Source organism: Equus caballus, chromosome 29 (assembly GCF_041296265.1).
Source record: "Equus caballus isolate H_3958 breed thoroughbred chromosome 29, TB-T2T, whole genome shotgun sequence".
NCBI classification, from domain to species: domain Eukaryota; kingdom Metazoa; phylum Chordata; class Mammalia; order Perissodactyla; family Equidae; genus Equus; species Equus caballus.
In genome coordinates, this window is record NC_091712.1 from 27,013,573 (window position 1) to 27,036,507 (window position 22,935).

At 35.5% G+C, this 22,935-nt stretch overlaps 1 protein-coding gene across 2 annotated transcripts in view; it reads right to left on the minus strand.

Annotated features, from left to right (window-relative positions):
• The window catches only part of PLXDC2 (plexin domain containing 2), a 412,633-nt gene that overhangs the window by 99,498 nt on the left and 290,200 nt on the right, over positions 1 to 22,935 (minus strand). For both annotated transcript variants that reach the window (XM_070255121.1, XM_014737064.3), the window contains exons 8-10: positions 16,654 to 16,753; positions 1,856 to 1,951; positions 1,555 to 1,636 (exon numbers count right to left, since the gene is read on the minus strand). In XM_070255121.1, coding sequence (XP_070111222.1) covers positions 1,555 to 1,636; positions 1,856 to 1,951; positions 16,654 to 16,753 — 278 coding nt within the window. The remainder of the gene's footprint in view (positions 1 to 1,554; positions 1,637 to 1,855; positions 1,952 to 16,653; positions 16,754 to 22,935) is intronic.

The following is a 22,935-nucleotide window of genomic DNA, read 5'->3' on the forward strand; positions in this document are numbered from 1 at the left end:
GGAGGTTTGCCCGGGATGCGGAGGAAACACGGGAGTTGGGTAGCTCATACAGACTCATGGTTTAGGGTGACTTCTCAGAGGAGGTGACCAGTGAACTGGAACGTGAATTAGCTATGCAGCCCAAACTAGTGCCTTCTACTTAGTTCTTCCGGGCATTTTTCATGTCTGACTTCAGTATTACTTAAATATACATATTAAAATGCCATCCCTTTAGATTTACTTTGCTTGTTATCTAGACAGATTTTGAATAACTTCTGACATGCGTGTAATTTTTATGGAATGTCAGCAAAATATGATATAAATAACTACAAATCCTTGCTTGTGTAGCAGTTCCCACTCTGCTGTACAATTCTGTCTCCCACTCTGGAGATACAGCTAAGATAAAATCCACCTTTAAGAATGCCAATCGCCTGCTTGCTTTGCCGTTATTTGAAACATTGCACAAAGGAAATTATTGGAACATGTTAAATTGAAAAAAAACAGAGGTTATAATAAATACTATTGTTCTATCCACAATAATGTAGTGGTTACCCCAAAGTTAGCAATTTAAACAGGTTTCCTAAAGCTTGTTATCAAAGAAGTGGCAATCTATCCTTTATATTTCAATAACTTTTAAAGTTTTCCTGTACCTGCCTCTGTCATTACTGCATATGCTGCAGCAAGATGATAAGACACAGTCTGCTTATACAACAGAAAGTTCTGACGCAACATTCACTGACTAATAGCTTGAAGTCTCGATTCTTCACCTGGAGAAAGAAGTAGATTTTTCATAGATTCAGAAGGTGAGAGGGGATATATTCCCATACAGGTTGTAAGCTTCACAGGGCCTGGAACCACATCTTTATTGTTCACTGCTGCTTTCCCAGCACTTGGGACATAATTGATGTACAAAACGGTTGAGTAAATAACAAAACACTTTTAAATGTCTTCACTCTATATTTCCCACAAATGATTGTTCAGTCTCCAAAAAACTCCAGAGACTGAAAAATACTCTTTGCCATTCATAAAAATCAGTAAACCTCTTTAACATCAGAAAGTTATACAGCTTAAGCTTCAAAGTCAGTTAGGGACAAGACAGGCCAAACCCACACGTTCTTATTTATGTAGAGGCCAGTTAATGTCACTTCATTCCTTCACCTCAGCTGCTACATCGAAAATCTTGACCGGTAAGAATGTACATGTGATTAGTTAAAAAGCGTCCTTGTTATAGTAAAGATATCTCACACCATGCTTTCTGAAGAATGTGGACCAAAAGCATCAATTTATAGACTCATTAGTAACAATCATCATCTATTTTAAGCCCCGTAGAGTTTATAAATGAATGTCAGATAATAGCCTTATTGACTATGAAGGTTCTTGGTAATTTTGAGCAATCAGACAAAAATACTAGAATTCCCACTTCTGAATAGTTTTTTGCATTTTCGTCACTGTTTTTCTTACATATATACACTTGTTACTGTTTATCTAATCAACACACCTGACACATATAAATTCAACGGAAGAGTAAAAGCAACAAGTCTTTAAAATTTTTAAATTTTTCATATTATTTTTTACCTTTGAAGCTTACTACACCAACTGCAGTTGAAGCCAATCTGAGAGGATACACAGGAGCCACAATCATTAAACTGGAGACAAGCTAGGAAATAAGAGAGAAGAGATTCATCAAGACCAATTGATAGCATGGAGAAAAAAAGATGACTCAATCAAAATAAAAATCACTCACTTATTCTCATATACATACAGGATGCAGATACCCGTACACGCCAAACACAATGCTACCATTATTGGTAAACAAATCAGATCACCAAACTTGTAAATCATCTTTTCCACCAGCTGTGTTCGCACGTTAACTTACTAGGTAATGGGGTCATTTCCACAGCTGAAATGTTGGTAATTCTTGACATTTGGAGCTCTACTCGGTGGTATTCATAAATTGTTCTTCTTCGGACATCTGGAAAAAAAACAAACTTTCAAAATTTCTTCACCTATAAAACAACAGTGTTTTAATAAAGAATGTTGAATTAGATACTTTTCATCTGATGCAGATTTAAAATAATCAATCCCTATGAAGAGATTGATTATAAAAATCCTGAAAATCATCTGCCTATAGACTGAGAAGTCTTTTTATCAGTGAAATTGAAAATGTTGATTTAGGGTCTCTGATATCTCCCTTAGCTAGCATGCCTCCAAGTCAATGTCTCCCAGAGAATACCTAAGATGTTTTCTTGATAGAGCCATGTATTTTGAAAAATTTGATACATAAAATAAGGAAAGTAAGATGCCACAATTTCTCCGAAACTTATGCTAAACTGTGTCCTTTAGGAACAGGTAACAATTAAAAATTTCTCACAAGTAAAGGTAGTTTTTGCCACAATAAGAGTCTGATTGCTTTAGAGGTTTAAATAAATTTCTCTAATTAAAGTAAAAACAGAACTTAAATTATTAAAAATAAATTGGTATTGTTATTTATTAAATATATAGTATCATACCTAAGGAAGGTTAGTAATTAACACTTAGACTACATGCAAGCATTTATAATAATTCATCAGCAAATCCAGCAGTGTTCCTGAGGAACAGGCTAGATGGAGACTTTGACAAAAACTTTAATAATTGAAAATCATATAAATATAAGCAAACATTTTATAACAAAACAAGATGTTGATGAAATATATTTAAAATCCCCTTTTTAAAAAAGCCCAGAGCCTTATATTAATGAGCTTGACTGAATTTGAGAAATGTCAATGGAAAAGTAATGTTATCAGTATTTTATTTAGGTCTTGGAATGCTTATAATGACAGGGCTGCATTTCCTGAATATTACCATATCCATCAGGAATTATAGGGGGGTGGTAAGTTGTTTTAAAAATATCATAGTATCCAGTCTTGGGAAATCACATGTCATAGTGGTTAATAATGCACACTCTTGAACAGTTTGTGTGGTTCAAATCCCAGTGTTGCTACTTAGTATCTGTGTGACTTTGGGCTTCTTTGTTTGTCTCTCTGCTCAGTTTCCCCATCTATAAAATAGAGATAATAGGACCTATGTCACTGAGTTTTTTTGAGACTTAAAATGAAATCATAAATAAAAATTGATCAGAACAATTCCCTTTCACATTGCAAGACTCAATAAATGTCAGATATAACTTTTGTCTAGCTTCAATATGGCAACCATGGATCATACTGATTATATGCTGCATATAATGATCTCATTTCTATAGGTCTAAACTCACCAAAATCACTGTAAGGCCCTGAAATCAAGCTTCTGGGAATTTGTCTCCCATCTAATCTTACAGAAAGTTAAATTTTGATTAAAGTCAGTAGAGCTGACAATGCTCTCCTCTAGGACATAAAGTAGGAGTGTACTGCCCAGAGGGTAGTGAGCTGACTCAGTGTTCAGGAATGTAGATCCCTACCTGTCCAGGAGGGAAGTCAAACACCTACTTACAACCTACACATCTCTCTACTTTTCTCCACTCATATCCTTTCACCCATTTCCAATTATTCACCACGAAACTGTGCTCTAGAAAAGGAAGGGGAAGGCAGTCACCCAGAATGAACTCTTCTGGGGCTAGGAGTGGTTCTAGAGCAATTCAGTGAATACAGTCACGCACCACATAAGGACACTTTGGTCAACGATGGTCAGTGGTCCCACAAGATTAGTACCATAGAGCTTAGATGTGTAATAGGCTAGACTATCTAAGCTTGTGTAAGTACACACTAGGATGTTTGCACAGCAACGAAATCAGCTAACGCATTTTTCAGAATGTATTTCCATCCTTAAGTGACACATGACTGTACATCTTCAGGTTTATCAGATTGGAAAACATTGTTCAAACCCTAATCCAATTAATTTCTTTTTGGTATAAGTGAAAGATGCACATATACTTTTCAAGTGTAAAGTTTATCAAACATGAGAGAAAATGCTGATTTCATGATATTTAGTAAGGTTTCTTGAGGTACATGAATCATGTCTTAGTTTTTTAACTTCTAAAGCATACAAAAAGATTACTCAGCTTCTGCCTTTGTCTAAATAGGATGTGTTCCCATACACTGCTTCCCCTGTATTTTGCTAAACAATTTAGTTCTCAGAAGTAAATAACATGGCTTTGCCATGAGATCACTGGCATGAGGGTTTTTGAGTCTTTTTCATAGTAAAGTTTCCACAGTATCTATCATATTAGTAGATGCTTAAAATACTAGGTGTTTTTTCATTTCATATTATAATTTGAAAAGCTCAAACTACTGACATAATGACTGTGAAGCCTCTGGGATTTAATTATCAATCACGCATATGGGGTAAACGGAGGAAAGACCTTTGTTGCTATGCTGTTCTATCACCTGCTCAAACACTTCCGACTGTTGGGAGGAGATGATTTTAACAAAACCCAAATTCATGAGAATGATTTTTGTTTGATGACCTGCCAGTCAATGACAGCTTCCAAGTGGTCATTTCTGTTGTATGTCGGAGATATCCCTGTCAAAAGCAAGTAATTAGGAATACATTTACTAGCAGCTCCTGCCAATACTAGAAGCTTTCATTTGATTCCAGAAATGTACTTAGTTCATGCGTCTTCTTTAGAAAGTCAGCCAAAATAATGCTATACCAAACATTCAGTCTTAGTGTTGGTACAGCTTCAACGGTTTTATTACAACTTTACAAAACCAAGATGAGCTATAATACCCATTATGGACTTTTAAAAATTTTTTAAAACTGAAATTAAATCTCTGAGCAGACTAACACATAGAGAATAAAGCTCAGCAATCAAAATCTTAAGGCGATGACTCAAAGCGTAACTGTTGAATTGCATTTGTTAGAAATCCTGAGCAATATCCGCAGGAGGGACAGAGTGATCATATGGAAACACCACGACTCCTTTCCAATCAATAGCCACTCTCGCTGAAGTCGATACAGTTTAATGAGTACCTTGTGGCATGATTAGCCATGATCTGGTTTATTTGCCTGTCTTGAAAGCCAACATTCACATAGAGAATGTATGAGTAATTTCCAGAATTGGCTGATTCTTATATTTATATAAATATCTTAATATTTTGTCTGAATTGTCAAGTAAATGATTTGCTAACATTTCCTTATTTATGTGTTGCGAATGCTTAACGTCTGGCCCTAATTTATTCTTTCTTACTTTCTTTTCTAGTGCCAATTGAGCTCACCACAGAGCATCGTTTATTGAGTACTCTTTAGTGTAAATAGCATGTATGGCACAACTACAAGTTCATTCCCGGCATGAAGACTCAGGGGACAAAAGAGACTCTTGAGAGAAAAAGTTCACTATGACAGCAATTACAAGCGTCCCACACAAAAATATAATGCATTCACAGAAATAGCTAGTGGAAGTTGTTAAATAAAGCATCTACAAGTAGAATATGCTTTAGCCTCAATTTTTAAAAATGTCTTCTGTAGTTGTATTTCTATTAAATAATAACGTAATTCAGCACTGGAGAAGGCAACAGGAGATTTAGGTGTCCATGAAGCGCTAATCTGAACCTCTCAGGTTTTCTTCTCGTCATTCCTTCGTTGCTTGCGAAGTTTCAGGACACAGCTAAATCCTAAACGGCCAGATTTTATAAGTAACTTGAGCATGCATATGGGAAATCACAAACTTGATCTAAAAACAATCTTCACTTTTCTTCGCCCTTCATGTATATTTTACTAATGGCTTAAGCCAGTTGCATTTCCTGACTTCCTTCAGTCATCACTTTGCCTAAGAAGAGAACCAGACCCAGTGTTGGGACAGTAAATGGTCAACATAGAGTCATAGTGGGCTGGTGTGATGTGTGGACTACAGACCTGACCAACCTCATGATTCCCACTGGCCCAGGGGACTGTTTATCTGAACATGGCGCTCCCCTCAGAGGAACACAGCTCCCTACTCCTGAGACTTATGGGGACATTTTTATAATGTACAGTTGAAATGTCATTAAATCTCCATTTTTTTTTCTGAGAGAAAAACAAGATTGTGACTTTCTTAAATGAAATTGGGCGAAATGCTGTAAGATTTCTTTATTTTAAAATCAAGTTTTTGTAAAGAAGTTTTTGGTGCCAAATCACTCAGATGTTTGGCATTCATGCGAGGAAAAAACTACATTTTCAAGATACTAAACTTCTTATAGCAAAGTTCAGTTGGAAAAATTGACGTGAGCATGTTTATAAATGTAGGCAATCAGTATTAGTTAAAAAGAGAAATATTCTCTGTATAGCAGGAAAGTGTAAATTAAAGTAGAAATATTCACTATGTAATAGGGAAAAGTAAGAAATAAGGCAAGGGAAATTGAATTTGAGGGCAAATATGAAAGAAACAAGTAAAAAATCAAATCTCTGAGGTCATAATTTAAAACAAAAAAAAGCTGAGAGAATTTGATGAAAAATTCAGTTTAGATTGTTTTTGAGAACTGTTTTGGCTATTTTCCTATTCCTTCCACAGTAAGGCAACCACAGAGTGGAGTTATGAAAAGAAGAGCTATTTTGAAAAAAAATAAAAGTACATTAAATTGGGTTTCTCTTCTTTGGACCAATAAATCCTAGCCTAATAGGAACCCAATAGATATTTGTTGAATAAATGAACGTTTAAATGTCTTGAATTTTTCATGATGTATTAAAGTTCTTTCTGTAACTTTGGGGATTTTAGATTATAAATAAAATAATTCAAATATTATTAAATAAGTGAGAGGTATATCTCTAAATCAGTAAAAATTTACTTTACCTGAGATTGTTGTACAGATAAAAAGTCAATGAATGAAAGAACACATAAATAGGGAAAAAAAAAAGAAACAATTTAACCAGAAGTCCTTGAAGGAATTCATTTTTGTTGAAAAGAATTCTAAAAAATAATTTCAAATATGTTAAAATGAACTAATCAGTGACTTTTAACACAGAATATTTTCAAATTTTTTGCTTCTTTTTAAAAATCAAGTCAGGGTCAATCAAATAAGGTAGGTTAGAAATGTATGTATTAAAACAATAAAATCTCATTTTGCATAATGCTTTTACCTTGGAAGAGTTTTTTGAGAGGACATTTTATGGGAAAAATGTCATGATTTCCATCTCTTTTTCCTTTTGTTGAGCCTCGAATGAGCTGGTGCACACTTGACAATCTAAGCACTTAGTGAAGCTGTGTTGTAAAGAGAAGCCAATTTTATCTTCTGTAAAATGAATAATTTTGAAGCGTTTTCCTTTTGAGGAGAAAGTAAGATGACACAATTTACTGAAGGACTTGTAGATTGATCTGTCCTTAAATGAATAGAAAGACTGACAAATTTGAGAACAACAAGTGAGGCTCAGTCCTTCGGAAAGAGTTTTAATTGGGTTATATAAAACAGAATGAAAGGAAAGAGTATCCTCAAGTTTTTCCAAGATTATTTAGTTCTTCCACAGTTTGATAACATGTTTTTTATTATAGTTGCTAAGTAATTATAATGCAAGTGTCGTACCACTAAATCAAAATTACAAATTGTTTTTGTAACAGGGAAATCAGTTATAATGGAATGTTTATATTAGAAGATTTATTATTTAACCATAACTAAAATATTGCAGCCTTTTAAAAGGCAAAGAAGAAGTAAAAAGTATGTTTATGTAAATATCTTACTTGAAATTTAATATTTTATTTAAATATGTGCATGTCGTCTATCGTCTCTCTGTCCAATATTGTAGCCACTAGTCACATGTAGCTCTTTAAATTAAATTTAATTAATTAAATCCGATTAAAAATTCAATTCCTCCGGCTCACTAGCCACATTTCAAGCACATAGTAGCCACATGTGGCTACTGAGACCATACTGGATAGTTCACATTTTAGAACATTTCATCAGCGCAGAAACTGCTTCTAGGCAGTACTGGTCTACGGTATTAATTTTTTAAGAATTAAAGCTTAAGACATTTTTAATAGTAAAAAGCAAATCTCTGTTTTTGTTTGTTAAGGTTATTTATTTTTCAGTCCGTAAACATAATTTTGGTCAAGTTCTTTGAAAAACTGCTGCCTGGTCTGTAAGCTTAGAAAGAGACCACATATGGCCAACTATATACAATGCCCTCAAAAAGTTCACTGAACCTCTAAGTATTTTAAAAATGCATTTGCTCTCCAAATTAGTTGTCAGATTTATTCTTGAAAATGCTAATGTTCCTTATTGAGCTGTAAATAATAATAACCAACAAAGCTAAGGTACATTGTAGCATGAACAATCTCAATTAATTTGAAAGAGTAGATGCTGATGAGAAAGGGACTGATATGAAGAAAGAACCAGATAACGTCCTGCTGGCAGGAAGACTACAGTGGACTATTCGAAGGGATTTGAAAATAGTCGTTATCATAACTTGTATTAGAATCATTTCAAGTTAGGTCAGCTGCTTTCCAGATTAATTTCCAGTGCAAGAATTCTGCATGTGTTAAAATAACTTTAATACTGCTAAAATGACATAGCCTTGAGTTTTCAAATAAAAGAACCACGAAGGCATGAGTGGATTTTCTGGGTTTCTTGCTGGATATGATATGCTCATTAAGCTCAGAGGGTGGAGAAAAGGTGAGGCATGCTGGGGCAGGTCAGCATCCTAGAGATTAAGACTGAAATTCAAAACGTTAAATTGAAGGAGAGAGAAACAAACAAGTCTGAATGGTCCTGGTGAGAACCATGCATTTATCCAGGAAGACCTGTGCACACGATGTAAAAGGATGTGGAGGGACATAAGCTGAAGCTGAGAAAGAATGACTTAACAGAGCCATTTAACAAGAAATTATGGAAATTATGTATGACCTATGAATATATGACACTGTTAAAACTTTCTGGTAATCAAAAGACAATTAGAGCAACAATGAAATATCATGTTCTACTTATCAAATTGGCAAAGTTTAAAAGATGAAAATAGTGTCTGAGAGCATTTGGGGAAACAGGAATATCTCATATCTAATATAATGTTGGTGGGGCAGTAAATTGGTCCAACCTTTATGGAAAGCAATTTGTCAAAGTATAAAAACCCATTAACATTCAACGGCTACACAATCATTCTTAGGAATCAGAGATGTGTAAAAACGTAAAAACAAGGATGTTCAGGACCATTTTACTGATAATTATTATGAAAAGCAACCTACATGACAAACCAGTGCTGAGACAGGTTATATAAATTATGAAACAAAGGAATTTGTGACACACAGTGATAACCACTTTTTAGACAGGGATTTAGCTCTGTAGAAAAAATGTGTTGAAAAATGGTGAGAAAAACAGGTGGCAAAAATATTTATACCATAATGCCAGTTTTCTTAATGTGTGTGTGTTTTTGTGTATTTACTACAAACAAAAGATTGGAATGCAAGGTACATGGAAACATTGATTGTTATCTCTCTCTAGTAAATTGACCAGGCAATTTAAATTTTCTTCTTTGTGTTTTCTGCTATTTTACAAATTCCTCTGAATTAATATGCACTATGCTTATAATTACAAGTCTGTTTTTACACTCATATTTCTATAATGAATAATCAAAGTTATTGTATGTAGACCTGTTTTCCACATTTGTACCTGCGGAGATTGAATTAGCTGATCTCTGTGGTTCTTCTCTTTCTAAAGTTCTACAAAATATTTTACGAAAACGAGAGGGTGATGCAGAGACATATATACACACAGACAGACACAACAAGACATTAAAAAACAAACAATGTCATAGTCAGAAAGTTTCAGAGACAGGGTGTCAAGTGTTTTTTAATGGAAATCCCTGTGGCCCCACTGTCATGAGCACTTGGCCCTGGTGTGGACATCTTAGTCAGCATCACTGTCTTTTTAAAGTAATAATGTTGGTGATGATGAATAAACAATAGATATCAGTATAAATATAGTGTTTACTTTGTGCCAGGTATTGCCTGCTATATACATATGGCATCTTAGGTACATACACGGTAGTTTTGTATATAGAGAATGTTATAGAAATTAAATGCTCAAGGTCTCATGACCAGTATTAACACTACAATATCTCTTACACTTTATGGACTCTTAACTAATTTTTATCTTTTATTTTATTTTTAAAATATAAGGGTCAATGTATCTTTTCTGACCACAAAAGTATGAAATTAGAAATCAACTACAGGAAGAAAAACAGAAAAGCCACAAAAATGTGGATTTTAAACAAAATGCTACTGAGCAACCATTGGGTTAATGAAGATATCAAAGGAGAAATCAAAAAATTCCTGGAGACAAAAGAAAATGAAAATATGACATGCCAAAATCTATGGGATACAGCAAAAGCAGTTCTAAGAGAGAACTTTATAGTGATTCAGGCCTACCTCAACAAAGAAGAAAAATCCCAAATAAGCACTCTAACAATGCATCTAAAGGTATTGGAAAAAGAAGAACAAACAAATCTGAAAATCAGCAGAAGGAAGTAAATAATAAAAATCAGAGCAGAAATAAATGAAATAGAGACTAAAAATAAAATAGGAAAAATTAATGAAACCAAGAGCTGGTTCTTTGAAACGACAAAACAAAATGGACAAATCTTTAGCTAGGCTCACTAAGAAAAAAAGAGAAAAGGCTCAAATAAATAAAATCAGAAATGGAAGAGGAGAAATTACAACAGACACCTCAGAAATACAAAAGATAATAAGAGAATACTATGAAAAGTTATACGCCAACAAATTGTATAATGTAGGAGAAATGGATAAATTCTTAGAAACATACAACCTTCCAAAACTGGACCAAGAAGAAGCAGAAAATTTGAATAGACCAATGACCCGTAAGGAAATCAAAACAGCAACCAAAAACCTCCCAAAAAATAAAAGTTCAGGACCAGATGGCTTCCCTAGTGAATTCTACCAAACATTCAAAGAAGACTTACTACCTATCCTTCTCAAAATCTTCCAAAAAATTGAAGAGGAGGGGAGGCTTCCTAACTCCTTCTACGAAGCCAACATTATCCTGATACTGAAACCAGACAAGAACAACACAAAAAAAGAAAATTACAGGCCAATATCACTGATGAACATCGATGCGAAAATCCTCAACAAAATACTGGCAAATTGAATACAACAATACATTAAAAAGATCATACATCATGATCAAGTGGGTTTCATTCCAGGGATGCAGGGATGGTTCAACATCCACAAATCTAGCAACGTGATACACCACATTAACAAAATGAAGAATAAAAATCACATGATCATCTCAATAGATGCAGAGAAAGCATTTGACAAGATACAGCATCCATTTATGATAAAAACTCTAAATAAAATGGGTATAGAAGGAAAACACCTCAACATAATAAAGGTCATATATGACAAACCCACAGCGAATATCATTCTCAATGGAGAAAAACTGAAAGCTATCTCTCTACGAACAGGAACCAGGCAAGGATGCCCACTTTCACCACTCTTATTTAACATAGTATTGGAAGTCCTAGGCAGAGCAATGAGGCAAGAAAAAGAAAAAAAAGGGATCCATATTGGAAAAGAAGAAGTGAAACTATCACTCTTTGCAGATGACATGATTTTACATATAGAAAACCCTAAAGAACCCACTAAAAACCTTTCAGAAATAATAAATGAATACAGTCAAGTCTCAGGATACAAAATGAACATACAAAGATCGGTTGCGTTTCTATACACTAACAACAAAGTAGGAGAAAGAGAAATTAAGAATACAATCCCATTTACAAGTGCAACAAAAAGAATAAAATACCTAGGAATAAACTAATGAAAGAGGTGAAAGATCTGTACAACAAAAACTATAAAACATTGTCGAAAGAAATCGAAGAAGACACAAATAAATGGAAAGATATTCCGTGTTCTTGGATTGGAAGAATTAACATAGTTAAAATGTCCATACTTCCTAAATCAATCTATATATTCAACACAATCCCTATCAAAGTTCCAACAATATTTTTCACAGAAATAGAACAAAGAATCCTAAAATTTATATAGGAACAACAAAAGACCCCGAAAAGCCAAAGTATTCCTGAGAAAAAAGAACAAAGCTGGAGGTTTCACACTCCCTGATTTCAAAATATACTACAAAACCATAGTATATATATTTATATATATTCAAAATATACTACAAAACAAAAACAGCATGGTACTGGCACAAAAACAGACACACAGATCAATGGAACAGAATCAAGAGCCCAGAAATAAATCCACACATTTATGGACAGCTAATATTCAACAAGAGCATACAATGGAGAAAGGAGAGTCCATTCAATAAATGGTGTTGGGAAAACTGGACAGCCTCATGCAAAAGAATGAAAGTAGACCATTCACTTACAGCATGTACAAGAATCAACTCAAAATGGATTAAAGACTTGAATGTAAGACCCGAAACCATGAAACTTCTAGAAGAAAACATAGGCAGTACGCTCTTTGACATCGGTCTTAGTAGCATATTTTCAAGGACCACGTCTGACCGGGCAAGGGAAACAAAAGAAAAAATGAACAAATGGGACTACATCAAACTAAAAACCTTCTTCACAGCAAAGGAAACCATCAACAAAATGAAAAGACAACCTAAAAATTGGGAGAAGATATTTGCAAACCATATGTCAGATAGGGGTTAATATCCAAAATCTACAAAGAACTCATACGTCTCAACAACAAAAAACCAACAACCCAATTAAAAAATGGGCAAAAGATCTGAACAGAGATTTCTCCAAAGAAGATATACGGATGGCCAACAGGCATATGAAAGGATGCTCAACATCATTAGCTATCAGGGACATGCAAATCAAAACTACAATGAGGTATCACCTCACTCCGGTCAGAATGGCTGTAATGAACAAGATGGGAAACAAGTGTTGGAGAGGACATGGAGAGAAGGGAACCCTTGTTCACTGCCGGTGGGAGTGCAAACTGGTGCAGCCACTATGGAAAGCAGTATGGAGTATCCTCAGAAAATTAAGACTAGATCTACCATATGATCCAGCTATCCCACTGCTGGGTATTTATCCAAAGAACTTGAAAACACAAATGCATAAAGATACATGCACCCCCATGTTCACTGCAGCATTATTCACAATAGCCAAGACTTGGAAGCAACCTAGGTGCCCATCAAGGGACGAATGGATAAAGAGGATGGGGCATATATACACAATGGAATACTATTCAGCCATAAGAAATGATGAGATCCGGCCATTTGTGACGACTTGGATGGTCCTTGAGGGTATTATGTGAAGTGAAATAAGTCAGAGGGAGAAAGTCAAACACTGTATGATCTCACTCATAAGCAGAAGATAAAAACAATGAGAAACACACACATAGCAATGGAGATTGGACTGGTGGTTACCATAGGGGAAGGGAGAAAGGGAGAGAGCAAAAGGGGTAATTAGGCTCACATGTGAGGTGATGGACTATAATTAGCTTTTGGGTGGTGAACATGATGTAATCCACACAGAATTCAAAATATATTACGATGCACATCTGAAAGCTATATAATGTTATAATCCAATGCTACTGCAATAAAATTTTTAAAAAAGAAGAAAAAAATGAAAAAAATATAAGGGTCAATTTCAATTTCACCATGGACTTTTTTCAGTTTTTTGAAAGAGCAAAGGAATTTCCCTTGTAACCTCAGAACTATTTACTAATTTACTAACAATGCCTGAATTTCCTTTGATATTTTAAACTATTAGATAACCTAATTTTTTTGAAAGACAAAAGCTACCTTAATAAGCTACGCTTGAAGATTATTTTGAAATTATTTACTATTTGGAAGCATTTAAAAACTGAAAAACAAGATTTTAGTGATGTTATGATGAAAGTGTGGGAAGAAATCTTCATAATAAATTAAACTTGCCTTACAGCTTTTTAAAGATGCTTTACCAAACCTTCAGCAAATCTGATAAAAATGGTATAGCCACTGTGGTCCCACTGGGAAAAATTATTCTCCAGGTTGTAGCTTACATTCTCATGTTGCCACGGCTAGATTAAGCCGAGGATCTAGGTTCTATAACCCATGTAACCAAAATGTTTAAAAGAACAGAAAATTGATCTTATGAGAACATGGTCCTATGTAAATGCTTCTTGGAATACAGAAGAAACGAAACCACTCATTACTTAGGATAATGATCTGTTTTTCCCTAATTTCACTCAGGAGAAGAAAAAGGGGTAACAGAGATGAATGATTTAAATTCCATGAGGATGACTCCTAATAATGAGAAGTGTAAAATAAGGAAGCATAATTTTGAAAAGGACTTAAATATTTACCTAAATTCTGATTGCACAAATAACATACAGATCTCTAGGAATCATCTTATTTCTAAGGAAAAGACAATCCTTGTATAACTTATATCATGCTAACCTCTTCTTAGCCTAATTTCTGGCATAACTAAGTATGCTTTCTTTTTTTTCTTTTAGCTGAGAATACAATGCAATCTCTCCTCTTATACAGAAGCTCATGTAACAGACACTGCTACGTTTTATAAATGTAGGAACAGATTTTTAAGGAGATTTAAATTTTTCTGTCCCGAAAAAGATTTTTAAGTAGAACACATCAATTCCAATTTTCTTGCTGAAATGTACTCTCGTCCAATGGCAGGAATGAGTGGTTAGAAACTCAGAACTTCCATTGCTTCTTGGCTAATTTTCTCAGGATGGAACAGTGAGGTCAACAGGAATTGTGAATGTCATTCCAGCATGCAGCTTGCCTGAGAGAAGCTCTTCCCTGAACTCCAAGCTTGAGTAAGTTTTTTAGATGAATGCTGAGTTCCTAACTTTAGACATAATCTGTTCTCAAAATTCATATGAATTTTTAATTTTTTTTTGAGAAGATTAGCCCTGAACTAACATCTGCTGCCAATTCTCCTCTTTTTGCTGAGGAAGACTGGCCCTGAGCTAACATCCATGCCCATCTTCCTCTGCTTTATATGTGAGATGCCTGCCACAGCCTGGCTGGACAAGCAGCGCGTGGGTCCGCACCTGGGATCCGAACCGGTGAGCCCCAGGCCTCCTAAGAGGAAGGCGCGAACTTAACCGCTGCACTGGCCAGCCCCTCAAAATTCATATGAATTTTACCAATTTATTCAATGAAATTTATGTTTGGGAAGGCTATTTTTCCTCCTAAACATAATGGTTACCCTCTTGTAATATAGCAACGGATGCAAAATTGCATTTTGGGATTCTGAAGTCTAAGTACAATTTTTTCAGGCCTAAGTTCTCACACAATACTAGAATATTAAAATACATCTGAAAAAATTTTTTCTTTTGTACTTTGGTGGGTCTTTTTCTCTAAACAATAAAATATCAGAACATTGACGTGGACCAGGATGCTTTCTGAGGAAGCTGCAAATAAAATTCTTTCTGGGATGAAAGGAACCCACAAATAAACTAGTATTTCCTTTTACTTGTTCAATAATTGACTCAAGTCATGCTTGATTTAACGTCTCTGAAAGAAAGAATGCAAGAATACTCCTTCCTCCTCAAATAAGAGACAACTTTGGCTCCCCCAAGACCAAGCTTCTTATTTAAGAGTTCCGTCAAGATGTCTTTATGTTGCCTGTACATGCTAATATATCCTTGTTTTGTTCACGGCACAATTTCATTTCTGGAAAATCCGCCTTGATTTGACAGTCCCCTTGAATCTTACCTCCCACAAATTTTCAGCTAACAGGGAGACACCGCCATGGAAGATTCATGCTCTTCACCAAACAGAACTGCCACACTGAATATCATTGTAAACCATAGTTGTAAGATAACCTGTATAATGTTTCCAGTCAATCTTTCGCTCTGAAAGTCTAAATAATTTCCACTCCATTTACTGTCTATATATGAGAGATGGCATAATTAAACAGAATTAGCTCAAGTCAAGACCAAATAGCATACGCATGTGATGAATTATCTACCAGTATAATGAAATAAAAGAAGAAAAAGAACTCTGAATAAAAGGGAAAGAAATGATCTAATCTTGAGTTGTATTTTACTGTCACTTCTTGCAGGTCTAGGACACAAACAACTTCAGTACTAACACACCCAAGTGCCCCTCAGGACTGTTCTGGAAGCAGAGGAGGTTTAAAACACAGAAACTTTCAAATAATGGCAACATTTACATGATCGGAACTACTATGAATAGCAGTTACATTTTGAATTTCTAATCTGATGAACAGCTGCCCAAAGTAACACATATGATTTTATTCCACAAATTTAAACTAGACTAGATGGCAAAAATGATTTAAACAAAGAAGATACATATGTTCTCTGGTAGGTACAGTTCCACCAAAATTTTTTTCACCTCAATTTATACTTTTTCTTTCATCTTCCTTTAGACTTTCAGTTTTATACAAACATGTTGAACAATAAAATCCTCAATTCTTCTCTTTTGCTGATAAATGTATTTAAACAAAACAAACAAAAGTCATACCTATCAGTGAAATAATCTGTCACTTATTAATGTTCTTCTTACTCTTAATAAAAGAAATATATCTACACCACCAAGCTAACTATCCCAAAAAATCTAAAATTACACACTCTTGGCTTGGCTATTTAACTGCACTTTATCAAAAATATTAACAGAGAGATTGCCAATGCCAATAAGAGTTATAAACCCAACAGCATAATTAACAAGCAGCAATTAGCTAAGTGATTCCTTGCTCAAAGAATTACATCTGCCTGAGATCAATCTCTTTTAAATTTACCCCCACACCAGGCTCATACTTTGCGATTACCCTTCTTCTACATACTGGGAATTTGTTGGATCCTGTGGACAACGACAAATGCATCAGACAGCCCCACTTTCACTGGGTGATTGGTCGAACTTATCTGTGTGACCAAGACAGGAATCTGGAAAAGAAAAAGCAGGTTGCCATGTGTTAGGTTTGAATTTCACTTAGGGGTCAGGGCGAGGAGTGGGATCATCTCGTTTAATGGGTAAAATCAGGTGATGGAGATGAAGGACCAGAGAGAGAGAGAGAGCAGGAAATATTAAAGAAGAAAGACGTATAGTACGTAAACATAACATCTGTTTAGTGCTATTTGGTGGGTTACAGTGACAAGAGAGTTCCTGGTCCTACAGATGGCTACTTGATGCTGAGAGTAATAGATTCTCAGAGAACCTAACTGATGCTGGATGCTGAAAACTTATCACACATATAGACACACCATGAATGCATTTATTGCTGGATACCATTTCAGGAATAGAGATTCTTCTTACATTATTTGTTGTCTAAAAAGACTTTATGATGCATTTATTTTCATAGTTTTTAAAAATCCTTGTTTACAAGTAGTCTTACAGATATAAAACCTAAAGAATGACAAATAAGTGCACTGCTAAATACCTACTTATCAATGAAATTGTTGATTAATATATAGTTAATTGGTCAATTGTTAATGGACGTCTGACTTCTCCATGCTAGTTGAAACTCATGGAAAAATTTATGAATTATTATAAGTCATCTCAAGGTCAGATTTCCTAAATTGGAAACTCAATGGAACCAAAATCTGAATATGATAGACACTTCTTGTATTTACAGTTAAAAAAATTAGGACACATTGGGAATATTTTAAACATGATACAATAGTTAAAAATGAGACAAACTCTTGGAGCCAATTTTGCTAGATTTAGAAAAGAGTCATTGGAAGTATGATTACTATCTTTATTCTCAGTTTTATAGAATTAAAAATGGGAATGAAACCATCTTCAATAAATAAATGGACAAGAAACAAAAAGATAGGTAGAATAAACAGATCTGTAAGTAGAATAAGCTGTAGGTAGAATAAGCGGACAGTGGGCCATCTGTGGGTAATTCATTTAAAGAACATATCAGATCAAACATTTGTTATTTCAACCATAACAAACAACAGAGTAATAAGAAGAAAGGAGAATAACCTGGAGAGAAGATATAATAAGGGCTGTACTCCTTATTTTTGCCCGTGACATCATAAAATTGTAAAAGGGCTATTTTGTTGAAATTGACCAATTAAGAGCAAATTTTAATGTTTCTGAAGTTTGTAGAATTATCTCGAAGCAAGTAAATGGAAGATGGCATTTTCCCTTTATGTACTAAATCAGTCCTCTCTTAAACAATGTTAAGGTATTGCCAATTTTACATCAGTATCTCCAGTTTGTAACCAGCATTAAGAAGTATTCTGATATTTGGACAACAGAAACAAACAAAGCAAAACCAAAATTTCTGCCCCAAAAAGTTCATTTACTAAATGAAACTCTGATATACTTTATTTAGTGCTTACTAAGCCATCATATATTCAGTATCAATATATGTAATCTATTTCTGAGAGGGGATTATACCATTACCCAGTTTCATATGACATGTTGAGGAGTGCTAATATAAAAGTAATTCATATTCAAGACAGACTTACAGTTAAAGAAGAAAAGACAAAAGAACAGGAAAAGCATAGAAAAAATTTCCAATTCATAAGAAAGTCATAATTTTTAAATAGCACTCTTTTTTTTTTTTTTTGAGAAAGTTAGCCCTAAGCTAACTGCTGCCAATCCTCCCCTTTTTGCTGAGGAAGGCTGGCCCTGAGCTAACATCCGTGCCCGTCTTTCTCTACTTTATATGTGGGACGCCTACCACAGCATGGCTTGCCAAGTGGTGCCATGTCCACAGCTGGGATCCGAACTGGTGAACCCCGGGCTGCTGAAGCGGAATCTGCTCACTTAACCGCTGCACCACCGGGCTGGCCCCTAAATAGCACTATTAATAGATGCCTACTTAGGAGTAAGTATGAATGCTTTGCTACTTGCATTTGTCACTTGCTTCCATTCTCCAACATCTATGACTGCAGTTATCCTCTGCAAGATGTGAAATATTTTACCGGACAATTCTGTGGTAATGGATTGTATTTCTTCTTTTCCCATACTTCCAGCAGAACTTGAGTTTATCTTGCTATCGATTGGAAAATACTATTCTATTTTTATAAATATTTTCTATTTTTATACGAAAGTTTGTTTTCCAGGTCACATATCTTGGTTCCTGCAGACCTCACGGTATAGCAGCTTTCCCTTCTCTTCAGGTTATCTGCTTCACCTCTTCTATCTGTCTTCCTTATCTCTTCCCTTACCTAGCCATCTTTCATTTTGATGTTTTCTCCATCTTTTTCCTTCCTTTCACTCCCTTCTTTTATATTTTGTCTCTAAGTCGAAGCCTCTCCTCCTTGCACTTTTTATCTGTGGTGGATTGATGGCCGGCAATAAGGGCCTCAATCAAAGGCCTCCTTATATCCATACTCTTTGCCTTTTCACTCTGTGGTCCTCTTCCACTCTGACTCTGGCTCAATAATAAGGCAAAAGAAGACGACAGCAAACCTGAAGCAAAAGAGAGCCTTGAAAAAGTGTTTGCACATTTCCACCTCCTTTCTTGGACCCCTGCCAGCACATGAGAATGTACCCTGCTGGTCTGCTAAAGATACACAAAAGACGTGGAAAAATGTTTTCTTTCCAGCAGAGGTCATCCTTGACCAGCTAGCCCCTAGCCAATTCATCAGCTAACAGCCTACACATGACTGAGACAAGTTGAGTCAGCAGGGTCCAACTCAGATCAGTAGAACCACCAAGGTATCTTGTGAGAAATAAGAAATGGAGTTGTTCTAAGCCACTGCATTTTGAGATGATTTGTTACACAGCAATACCAACCAATACATTCTCTATTAAAGACTCACTAGCCAATACAAACTTCTCTGGGTGTTTGTACATAGAATGAGGTAGTATTATTCCTCCTAGGGGTCTGGGAATCAGATAAATATCTGCACCTCTAGGTACAATTAAACTTGAAAGATTGGACTGTTTCAGTAGAAAAGTTTAATTTTCTGCATCTTATTTTCACTCTTTTATATCCTTTATTTTCCAGTTTATTGCTTTTCCTCTAGACTCCAAAAATAGAGACCAACGTTACATTACCTAGATCCAGATTCGCTTAACCTAAGGAAAATCTACCCCAAACCAAAATGGGTAGCCTAACAACGTAGAGTTTTCTGTCACTGAAAATAATCACATCATAAATTGGCCAACCCTCTAGGAAGAAAGTTATAGATGACCTGTAAGGATCCTTTCAGCCTCAAATTCAATGATTTCATTATAGTGAATTATCTTGACTTTTCCAAGTTTCAACAAGCAAATTGTTAACAATGATTCAAACCAAAATTATAAGGGTGAAATGTTCCACCTATACACAAAGAGAGCAGAGGTAAGTAGAAATCATCTTTTGCTTCTAAGGGTAACATTTTAACTCGCTGCAATTTTTTTAAGATTTACTTATTCATGGGAGAGTGACTTCTGAGGACTAACCACTAATACCATACATATCTCTATGCTGAGTCTTAATATAATGTGGGAATATAAAATAGAAAATGAATTTCTGAGAATAATGTCTACTACATATAAATTACTTTCTCAAAAGGCATATACACTCTCCATGCTATTGGATAAGATAAGATAGGAAGAATTCATTCGCTCATTTATCAGATATTAACTGAACATTTTCTCTGTATTATTGTAGGCACTGGAATTACGGAAGAGAACAGATCAAAGACTGTGCCTTCATAGAGCTTTACCTTCTAGAGGGTGGAGGCCGACATTAAAACTAGTGGATACAAAAAATATAGCATGCTAGGAGGTGGTAAGTGCTAAAGAGGAAACTAAAACATGGTAAAGAGATAGAAAGGGATAGGGGCCTCTTTGAGAGAAGGAGTCACAGAAAGTAAGGTGACTTTTCTGTAGTAAGCCTGCTATGAGGATATTTGAGGAACAGCTCTGAGTAGAGGGACCAGCGCATGCAAAGGCCTTGGTTGAATTGTCTTGGTGTCTTTTAGGAATTAAAACGTTATCATTGGACCAGAAGGAATAAATAAGAGTGTCAAAGTTGCTGGGAGTTAGTGGGGGCAGATGGTAGGGAGCACGCATTCCCTGCAGCCATGGCAATGACTTTGGATTTTATTCCAAGTCGTATGGGGAAGGTTTAAAGGGTTTGGAACAGTAGAAGGACATTCCATGACATCTGAAAAAGATCACACTGGCTGCTGTGTGATCAAGAATGTAGGGGGCAAGCGTAGACAGAGAAACTACTTAGGAGGGTATGAGAGTTGTCCAGATAAGAGACGGGTGTTTTAGACTATGCTAGAGCAGTGAGCATAGGAGGTGGAAGTGACAGGAAGATGGCCCCTGGATGAAGTGTGAAGGTACTGCTATCAAGACATGCCGTGGATTTAAAGGGAGTGAGGGAAAGGAGAGTCAACAACGCCACTGAAGCTTTCGGTCTCAGTAGCAGGAAAAATGGAGTCCAGCTTTTCATCATGGCTGCCATGTTGTACAACTTCAGTTCAGTCACCTTGCAGGCCATAAGAATGGTGTCCTCCGGATCTGCAGAGAAGAACCTGTACATCTCTAAAAAGGAGGTCTGAAATGTCCAGAGAGGGAGAAAACTAGGAGAGGACGTGTTAGAAAGGATAACAATTTTATGGCAATATCACTGGCCTCAAATGCTTTTCTTTAAAATTTCACAGACTTCACGAATAAACGCATAGGTTTTCTAAAACTGTAGTATTTTATCTTGATTAAAATATTAAAATGAAAATGTACAAGAAGCTTTCAATTCCCTACGTTTTCTTAGAAGCCACTCTGCCTTTTATGAAATGATTACATATCTGGTTTTGAAAAAACCACTTTCACCAATCGTATTAAATGTCTAACATTGTAGAAGATTAATGAGGAATAGACAAACAATTCTGGGCTTTCTAATAGATTTCTTTCAGAAATACGTCTGCGTCTCTCCACCGGATATTGTCATATCTTTTTTACTCTGCCTTCTTGGGCTGTAATCTTTTTACTTCAAAACATCAAAGGTGTGGGGTTGTTCTACAAAAGGATCCTTCATCCACTCACTGTAGCCAAGTAACGAGGCTGTGTAAGCTGTCTGTGTGCAAGGCAGACCAGTCTGCAGGTTTCCAGGTCAATAGAAAATCACAGACCATTAAGATGAGTTAGGGGCACTATTAAAAGCCATATTGAAAATGAACTACTTTTTGATGAACATCAACACAACAATTTCATGTGTATGTGTGTATAAATAAACTACAGCTAATGTACAGCTAATATTGAGCAAAATTAGCTCAGGAAAGGGTCTGTCATATTGTCACAGTCACCTGTTCTTCAGAAGACTATATTTACAAGGATGTGAAGGACCCAAGCCAGAGAAGTCATGGCCAAGGATGACGTCCACGTACAAAAATCCTAAAAACTTTGCTTATGGGAAGCGATTTTGCAGCCTTTCTACAAATTTATATTAATTCTCAAAACGTCTCCTAAATCAGTTCCTGGGGATGTCAGGAAGCCAATGTGAAATGGTACAAACTCTAAACTACAGAAGCTTTTTTAAAAAAAGAAATGTAGCTTCATTATTTTCAAGGGCCTATAATAGTTGCCTTTTTATGATTAAAGCAAAGCTAAATTTTCACTCAGCCACTGTATGATTTGTATTGAATCATAAATTTCTGAGAATGAGTTTTACAATTACAGTCATTCTACAGGATAGATAGCAGGAAAGGAGCATTAACACCAGTTAAAATATGCTTCCATTTCAGCTTACACAAGCATTTATCAATTGTATTTTTTTTAAGGTATTTTATTTTTTATTCCATTTTACAAGACACAGATAGTGAAGCAAATGAAGTAGGGATACAAAAAAGCATTGCAATGGCTAAACAAAATTAAGGCAGGAGATGATATTAGGAGCAAGCAAAGGTAGGCCTTTGGAGGAAGACTCAAAGACAGCTCGGCGTTCCACACTGTGGCATCATTCTCCAAGACACAAGGGCGCAACACAACGCCTAGAATGTAAACTTTTATGTCCGTCTCTAAAACAGTTATGGAGATAACAGCATGCTGCTTGAGTCAGAGCTAATGGAATTTTACTTCCCTCTTGGTTCTGCCCTGCAAATCTCGCCAAAACATTCATTTGTTTCCATTATGGACCCAGCTATCTATCTAACAGGCAGCGCAGCATCTCAGC